This window comes from Phoca vitulina, unplaced genomic scaffold, assembly GCF_004348235.1.
Source record: "Phoca vitulina isolate PV1807 unplaced genomic scaffold, GSC_HSeal_1.0 scaffold90, whole genome shotgun sequence".
Taxonomy (NCBI): domain Eukaryota; kingdom Metazoa; phylum Chordata; class Mammalia; order Carnivora; family Phocidae; genus Phoca; species Phoca vitulina.
Genome location: NW_022589793.1, coordinates 2,238,734 through 2,247,617, shown reverse-complemented (window position 1 = coordinate 2,247,617; position 8,884 = coordinate 2,238,734). Strand labels below are relative to the sequence as shown.

The window sequence follows — 8,884 nt, the reverse complement described above, 5'->3', positions numbered from 1 at the left end:
CCCTGGGATCATGGTCTGAGCCGAAGGCAGACGCTTAATGACTGAGACACCCAGGCGCCCCTCTGTTACTTCTCTTTTACAATGTTCACTAGCGTGGGTTTTGCTAACTTCATTATTTCCCTTTGATAACATGTGCATAAAAGATTTAGCTTTCTCTCTTACACTTGTTCTGTTCCCACTATCTCTAGTGTAAATGAGATACTTTTATTTGTTAGCACCTCATAGATAATAGAGAGCTTTTCACAAAGATTTCATTTACCCAGGGATCCTGAGAAATATATCATCTATAAGATTGTTTTTTTTAAAGACTTTATTTATTTATTTATTTGAGAGACAGAATGAGAGACAGCATGAGAGGGAGGAGGGTCAGAAGGAGAAGCAGAACCCCGCTGATCCCGGGACTCGAGGATCATGACCTGAGCTGAAGGCAGCCGCCCAACCAACTGAGCCACCCAGGCGCCCCTCATCTATAATATTTAAGAGTTAAGAAAACAGTAGAGGTAAGCAGTAATTCTAGTTCAGTAACGGTTGAACAAACACTGAGCACATACTTGAAATAGTAGGTATGAAAATGATTGCCATGAGGCTCAGCCCTTCAGAAGTACACAGTCTAGTGCCTGGGTGGCTCAGTCGTTAAGTGTCTGCCTTCGGCTCAGGTCATGATCCCAGGGTAGTGGGATCAAGCCCTGCGTCGGGCTCCCTCCTCAGCAGGGAGTCTGCTTCTCCCTCTGCCCCTCCCTCTGTGTGCTCTCTCTCTCTCTCTCAAATAAATAAATCTTTAAAAAAAAGACATACACAGTCTAGTGAGGGAGACCGTGTCACAAAGCAATAAAATACTGTGTTTTAAATTTGGATGGTATATTCAGACTGCTCAAATGATGGGCAGTTAGCACAACTCGGAGGAGTTCCAGAAAACCTCCATGGAGGATGACAACTAGCCTAGTCTTGCAGGGTCAGTAGGTCAGAGCAGAAGCAAAGGATATTCCAGGCAGAAAGGACAGTATAGCATGAACTACAAACAACCCACTATTTCAAGAGAATGGATCATGCTGTGGGGAATGGAGTGACGAAGCGCGAAAGGTAGCCAGGGAGCTGGTGACGCCTGTTAACAAACCTGGACTTTATTCTGCACATGTAGGGACTGCTGAAGGGTTTGACTTTCAGTGCTAAGCTCCCACTCTAGCAATACAGTGAATAGTGGATTTCCAGCAGACAAGAGTGGAGGCATGAAGATGACCAGAAGGGCCTCCTCTGCAGCAGGGACTGCAATGAAAGACCCGAACTGGAGAGAGATTTAGGAAGGAAAAGAAATGAGCAGGGCTAAGTGAATGCATGATTTAGGTAGGAGAGGAAGGAGTCGTAAATTTCTGGCGTAGTGGGTAATGGTGTCAGCAGCTGAAACAGAACACACAAGGGGGAAGACAGCTCATTCGAATGCTTACGGATCATCTGGTAATCGACAGTTGGATAAAGGACTCTGAGCCCCAGAGACGAGGCCAGGGCTGGATGCAGGTGGGATTGGAAGCCTCTGGAGTGCAACAATTCTGAAAACTTGGGTTTTTAAAGTCAAGCGTGGGTCAAAGACCCTGGGGAACAAAGTATGTCATTTAAATAAGAGGGGATTTATTATTTTTGACCAAAAGAATTCAATGTAACAGAAATACAGATCGGTTGTGGGAAGAGAGGGTTCCAGTTCGGGACTTAGTAGTCGATCAGGCTCTTTTTGCGTGCTCCCTCTGCTGTTAATGCTGCATGGTCACATCACAGGTCTGTCCCATGGTTCTGGCCTGGAGTGTGACCAGGAAGGAGCAAGCAGAGGCTGGTGTGTCACTGGTGGCTTAAGCAGAACGAATGGGCCCTGATCCTCGGATTCCAATCAGATCTTTTGGTGCTGGTTTTCTGCAGAAATAGAAGGCTGCCACCCAAAATGGAGCTGGGCCATTTATTTACTGACCATTCCCAAAGAGGGGATACAATTATGCTTCCAATTGATTAATAAGCAGGAAAGTGATGGTGATGGAATCAGGATGCTAGAGAAGCCTGGTGTCAACTGTTTGCACTGCCACGGACACTCTGGTGGGCATCACCAGCAGCAGGGTGATTCCTGAGGCTCTGTATTCCCTCCCCCAGATGGATGAAAATCTCAGCTCAGATATCACCTCCTAAAAGAGGACTTCGGGGACACCCTATCTAAAATAACGCACCTGCTGTACTCCCTCACTATCCGCCTCCCTACTTTACTGTTCTTCATTGTACTTATCACTACTTCCCTGATTTTTTGTCTTAGGGGAGGTGTTTATTTTTATTTGTTTATTCTCTATCTTCCCACTAGAATGTAAACTCTATGAGAATAGACCGCCTGGCTTGCCCACTGCTGTAGCAACTGGCACATAACAACTAGCACATAACAGATACTCAATTTCTTAATGAATGTGTAAATAGAAATAATTTTACAACAGTGGGAGGGTACTATGCAGTCTATTTTATTTTTATTTACTTATTTTTTAAAGTTTATTTATTTATTTATGTTTTTTTAGTAATCATTACTCCCACCATGGGGCTTGAACTCATTACCCGGAGATCCGAGATTCGCAGGGTCTTCTGACTGAGCCAGCCAGGCGACCCTTACATAATTTTAATACCTATGGAATAATAGCGGCGTCAAAACTTCTAAACAAATGTATGTCAGAACGTTCAGGGGCGCCTGGGTGGCTCAGTTATTAGGCATCTGCCTTTGGCTCAGGTCATCCCCCTGCTTGTGTTCCCTCTCTCGCTGTGTCTCTCTGTGTCAAATAAATAAATTTTTTAAAAAAAGAACGTTCAGAGAATAAATCCAAACAAGTTCCTTTTTGTGCCAATGATTAGTATTTAGGGAAAGACCGGAGGAACGAGGTTCCAACGCTAGCAGCCTTTTGCCTCTGGCCCTGGATGGCTGGACCGCGCGCCCGGAGGCAGCAGTGCCGCCAGGAGCCGCTAGGGGCCGCTACCGCCAGCAGCGTCCGGCTGCGCCGCTCTGTGCTTCCCCTGCGCCCCTCGGAGAGGAAACTGGGCCGGAGGGCGCGGCGCAGTGCATCCTGGGTCGGCGTAGGCATGGCGTCTCGTGTCCTTTCCGCTTGTGTCCGCCGACTGCCCGCGGCCTTCGCGCCGCTGCCACGGCTTCCCACGTTGGCCGCGGCCCGGCCGCTCAGCATCACCCTGTGCTCCGCGGGGGCCCGGACGAGGCCTGGGGCTCCGCAGCCAGCCTCGGTGCTCGCGCAGGTGACTCGCGGTGACTTTGCTGGGGCTTGGCAGGGGTCAGGGATCGGGGTAGGGGGGAGGGGCCGGGCAGCGGGGCCACGCCAGTCGCGGCTGGGGTGACCGGTAGACATCTGGCTCTCCGCCCATCCCACTCCCTCACGGTGCTTGGTTGACCCTTGCTGGGAGCCCAGATGACCTAGTGCTAACGAGCCGGGGCGCACACCTTCCAATTAAACACCCCTGGGTTCGAATGCTGCCTGCCACTTTCCGAAACTTTGGGCCAGTCTCGTGACCTCGGTACTGTCGGTCTGAACGGCAAAGTTGGGGTACTAGGCTCTACTTCGTGGAGGTGCAACAAGGTTTTGAGAGCACCTAGTTGGGGTGCTTGGTAAACTCTCCGTTAGTCGTGGTGGTAATGACAAATGTTGTGATAGCTTTCTAGGGGAAAACTGATGACAGAGTACAAAAGAGAAGCCACACTGGCCTACAACCTTCTCCAGACCAGTCTGCGTCCAGGATTTCTCCCTAGTCCCTTTTGCCTGTTTACAGGCCTCCTGGAAGTAAAGATAGGAAGAAAGTAGTATCTAGCCTTTCTGTCCGAGGGAACCTTTGTGAGGCAGAAATTTTGGTTAGGGCAGTGATTTTCAACCCTAGTTGCACATTCAAATCACCTGAGCAGCTTAAAAGAGGGGAAAAATCCCTTGCCCAACCCTCCCTCCCCCTTTTGATTTACTTCTCTGAGTGAGGCCCTGGCATGGGTTTTCATTTAAGTTCCCCAGATGATTAAAGGGTTTGGCCAAGATCAAGAACTACTGCCTTAACGTAGAATAGACTCTCAAGGCCAAGTTGAGGAACCTCCCCCCCCCCAAACCTGTGAACTTAATAGTGGTTTCAGTATTTCAGTATTGACTACATTTAGCATAAAACATAAGGATGCCCAGGTCAAATTAGTCATTGTCTCTAGAGCTGGGGTGTCTGGGTGTCTGTTTTTAGAACTCACCAAGTGATTATTTTGTGTGGCTAGGGTTGAGATTTACTGACAATGCAATGGATTAATTCATAGGGCACTAGCCTCATTGCCTGAATCAAAAGGTTAACAGTGTCACCCTGAAGTTAAGAGGGCATTATATAGAGTTGCCGAGTGTTTTTCTGAGACTGATTTCCACATTAAGCTAAAATGCAAAGTGATTGTCCTTATTCATAGAGCACTGATTCTCAGACTTGATTGTTATAGATCCCTTGGGTTAAAATACAGATTCTGGGAAGGGGCCCAAGAGGCTTCATTTCCAATGGGCTCCCAGACCTTATTCTAGGTGAAGGGTTTAGAGATACATATAAAAGAAAGACACTAGTTAATATCTCATTGGATGCTGCAGCCTCATGTTAAACGTGCCAGCACATTCTCTCCTGCTGTGTTCCCGAGGCCGTTCTACACTGTCTTGGTTCGTTCTTTCCCTCTACCTCTCTGCTCCTACCCTTTGGCACTTTGTCTAATCCTTAAATGTTGGTAAGTTCCAAAGATCTCTTACCACGCTCTCTTTCTTGTCTGTGTCTTCACTCTCTTGGTTTCTGCTATTGCCTGTTTCCCAGTTACCCCAAACTTCCACCTCCAGCCCTTGCTCATTTCATTGGGACTATTGCTCACTCCACCCATTCTGTTCCATTAGATTTTTTCTCCTCAGATCCATCCACTTTGCTGACTCCAGGGCAACTAGTTCTTCATTTATATTCCAACTCTTTACCCTCCCAAAATGAGCTAAAGCAGTTCTCCTGGATATAAAAATACGAGACAGTATAAAACAGAAGGTAAGAAAAACAAGGGTAGTGGCCTAGAATGTAACCTGGAAGTCTTGTACTTGACCCAAGCGGGCCCCATATCTGAACTGTCTCAAAGCCAGAGCACAAAGAAGACTTCTGAAGAGTTCTGTGGGGCACGGCACCCAGATGAAGGCAAATCGCTTGTGCAGGGAGTGCTCAGCTGTTTTGTCTTTTTCAGGTGTCTGCAGCCCTGGGCCCTGCCTCTTGAGCCTCAGAGCCTGTGTCCCACCTTAACCTTCAGTCTCCAGCAACATGAAGTCATTTCTTCCCACACAGACCCACTACACTCCCATGCCTCATTTTCTTGGCCTGGCCTTCCCTCCTTGGATGTCCTTGTCTTTCCAGGGCTAACTCCAAGTTTGGTATCTCTTTCTTCCTTGCCTGTCAAGGACTGAATGACAGCTCTTGTTCAGGAAGCAGCCTACAAATACGTCTGTCGTGGCTCTTGCCACATTTTTTTTTTTTTTAAGATTTTATTTATTTATTTGAGAGAGACATGAGCGGGGGGAGGGGCAAAGGGAGATGGAGAAGCAGACTCCCTGCTGAGCAGGGAGCCGGCCATGAGGCTCCATCCCAGGACCCTGGGATCATGGCCCGAGGCAAAGGCAGACGCTTAACCCACTGAGCCACCCAGGCACCTCTCTTGCCACATTTTTATTACAACTTAAATAATCTATTTGGCTCGATCTTTTCCATTAGACCATAAGCTTCTCTGAGGGTAGCGGTCACGTTTTATTTATCTTTGTAGTTCCAGCCCACAGCACAGTGCTCGGTACAGGAGGTAGAGCTCAGAGGCTGCGGAGACAGTCCTGTGTAGGAAGACAAGGCATAGCCACACGTGAGGACAGGTGTGTGCACAGCACAGAGGAGGGACCTAACTAGCGCCCCCGGTGAGCACGGTCTCAAAGGGCAGGGTGTGACAGCATGTGCAGAGGCCAGGAGAGCCCGGCACTCCTACGGTTGACCCTCAGGGTGCCTGTGGAATGGAGAGACCTGAGTTGAGATAAAGACGTAGGCATGTTGTGAAGGGTGCTGAGGAATGTGGATGTTCTGTTTAGGTTGCAGGGAGTGAACATGCAACAAGGTTGGTTGAATAAGTGAGATCTTTCCTCCCAATCAGCCAGGCTGGGTGGCCCAGTAAACATGGATGGTGAGACAGTGGGAAGAGTGGGGGTAGGCTCTCAGGTGTCTGGCCAGAGCGCCAGGTGGCCGACAAGGAATAGAGGTCTACAAGCAGGAGTTTTGGAAGACAGGTAAGGAATTTATTTCCAAACTGACACCGAGGATGTCGGCTACCAGGGTGGAGCCGTCCAGGGGCAGCTTGTAGAGCTGGTCTTTAAAGCTGCCTCCTGGGGGCGCTTGGGTGGCTCAGTTGGTTAAGCTTCAGCTCAGGTCATGATCCGGGGGCCCTGGGATCAAGCTCCGCATAGAGCCCCGCTCTGCAGGGAGCCTGCTTCTCCCTCTCCTTGCCCCCGGCTCATGCTCTCTCTCGCTCGCTCTCAAATAAATAAAATCTTAAAAAAAAAAAAAGAAAAAAAGCTGCCTCCTGAGCTTTAAACTGAGGTTCCTCAGTTTCCCTTAGTCAGAGATGTACCTGAGTGGATACAGATGCGTTTCGATGGAGGAACCAGGCTATTGGTTTCTACTAGTCTAGTGGGTAGTCATTCTCCTGCACAGTGCCTTCTCTGATGGCTGTGGGAAGTGACTTATGTCACATAGAATTGTTAAGTGTAGATCTTGGGGAAAAACACCACCAGAAACATTGTTGACTGTCGGGGACACTGCTGAGCTGCTTGCCTGTTTTCTGTGCCGCCTCTTTTTTTTAAACAGCTGAGATCCAGCAGGAAGGAGGCAGTAAGGCCCTCCCCAGAGGCCACGCTGGGAGGCCTGGGGCGGGATACCTTTCTCTGTCTCCTGTTTCCTGTCTGTAAAATGGGACTGATGTCAGAACTAAAGGAGGTGATGGTTTGTAAAGTGCCCAGTGCAGCGCCATAGTCTGACTGATGATAAGTGCGTAGAGAGACCAGGAGGAGAGGCTTGAGAGGGAAGGAGTGGGATCAAGTACCTTGGGGCCACACTACCGCCAGAGTCTCGGAGCCCGATCCTCCTAGACAGCCCTCAGCAGCACTCACTGTGGATGTGCCTGGCCGTGTTCGGAGTCCTTCACATTCCCTCAGTGACGCCTCACAGCGGTGCTGTGAGCTTTGTCCTGTTGCTTATCCCCATTTTACAAATATGGAAACTGTGACACTGGAGGGTTAAGTAACTTGCCCGAGGCCACACAGCTAGTAAGAAAGCTAGTGCCAGGGCACAGATGTAGGCGGTCTTATTCCAGAGTCGGAGCTGTCACCCACTAGACCTGCCTGCCCCGTGCTGAGCCCACTGGAGCCCCCCACTTTGGACTGGCCTGTGCTCTCCACGTGGAGACCCCTTTAATTTCTCCGCGTGGTGCCCACTGGCCCACGTTTGGGCACCTGCTGGTGTGGCTGGGGACGGTGCTGACCCCTAGTGGGCCACTTGGGTAGTTGTGTCCCGTGTGCCATCCCCAGCCTCATCCTTCCTCGTGGGCTCTGCAGCGAAGGTCCCGTTTTCTCTTTCTCCTCAGCAGTAATCCCCCCTCATACCACTTCTTGATGTGCACACAGACAAGGCCTCTGTTAGATCCTTCCCGCTCAAACTTCTTTCCTGTCATCACCACTTAACTCATTGTTCCTCCCTCTGTCTCTTTGCCTTCTGCTGTTTCATTTTATTTGTGGCTTGGAGACTTCTAGTGATTGTGGCTAAGTAGGCCTGGAGATGTTCCCGTAGCGGAGGTCTCCGTAACCCATGCTGCAGTCGGAAATGAAAGGACGCTATATACATAGAGACAGAAGAGAACCAGTGCTCTTCAACTCCAAAAGCACTTAGAAATCCTTTAGAATATCCATAAAGCTCTTCATCTAATCTCTCTATAGCTTGCTGATTAAACCTGATTTCAGTACCTGATTTTTTTTTTTGAAGGTAAATATTTCTTAAACAGGTGTATACAGGTTTCGTTCATTAGGCAGTGTTTTTTATTATGATTTTCATAGACCTTTGTCAGTCTCAAGGGACCATGCAAACCCACTTTCTAAGGGGAAATGCTGTCAGAACTCCAAATTAACTTAAGAACTCCAGACTTAACATCACCTTTAGAAGGTAAACAGACCAGTTCAGATTGGGGACTTCTGCAGTGAGCAGAACTGTCAGACAGCTGTTTTGTTTCTTCTTGTTCTGTATTGTACCTTCCATGGCATTAAGCCTGCTGAGCTCTAAGTTGGAGTTCCTTCCATATTTGGTGAAAAAATCCAGCCAACACCCTAATACCTAGTTCATTATCAAGTAGGCTAGTATCACAGACATTTGAGATATTACTCCCATCATGGCAAAACTCAGAAAGGCTCATGGTTTGGCTGATGGCAATAAGACAAGCCTCCCCCGAAGGGAAACAGATTGGACTATGAGGTCTGTCGGGCTCCCTCGTGTGGGGGTTGGTAGCTGGCTCATTCGTCCTGGCTGAGGTCAGGGGCCATATTGGACCTTCCTGTGTGTGCTTCTCCAGGGAGCTGCCTCTTTGTTTACCATGACAGCTCTTCCCGGGTGTGCCATCTTGCCTCAGGTGTGCCGATTAAAGGTGACAGTGGCTAGGCGCTGCAGCAGGTGCCACAAGAAGACACTCGTCTGCAGACCCTGCACGATTTTAGCGTCAGCCTGTCTCCCAGAGCCAGACTAGTGGCCAGAGCTGGAGTGCTGAATGCAGGAGCCGGGGCGGGGGGGGGGGGGGGGGGGGGGGGGCGGGGGGGGGGGGGGG

The 8,884-nt window shown here is 49.3% G+C and overlaps 1 protein-coding gene across 1 annotated transcript in view; it reads left to right on the top strand.

Moving 5' to 3' along the window:
• Nucleotides 1-3,046: 3,046 nt before the first annotated feature.
• NDUFAB1 (NADH:ubiquinone oxidoreductase subunit AB1) overlaps nucleotides 3,047-8,884 on the top strand; it is a 10,470-nt gene continuing 4,632 nt past the window's right edge. The window contains exon 1 of the mRNA XM_032396291.1: nucleotides 3,047-3,258. Within this exon, the coding sequence (XP_032252182.1) occupies nucleotides 3,091-3,258 (168 nt within the window). The 5' untranslated portion in view covers nucleotides 3,047-3,090. The remainder of the gene's footprint in view (nucleotides 3,259-8,884) is intronic.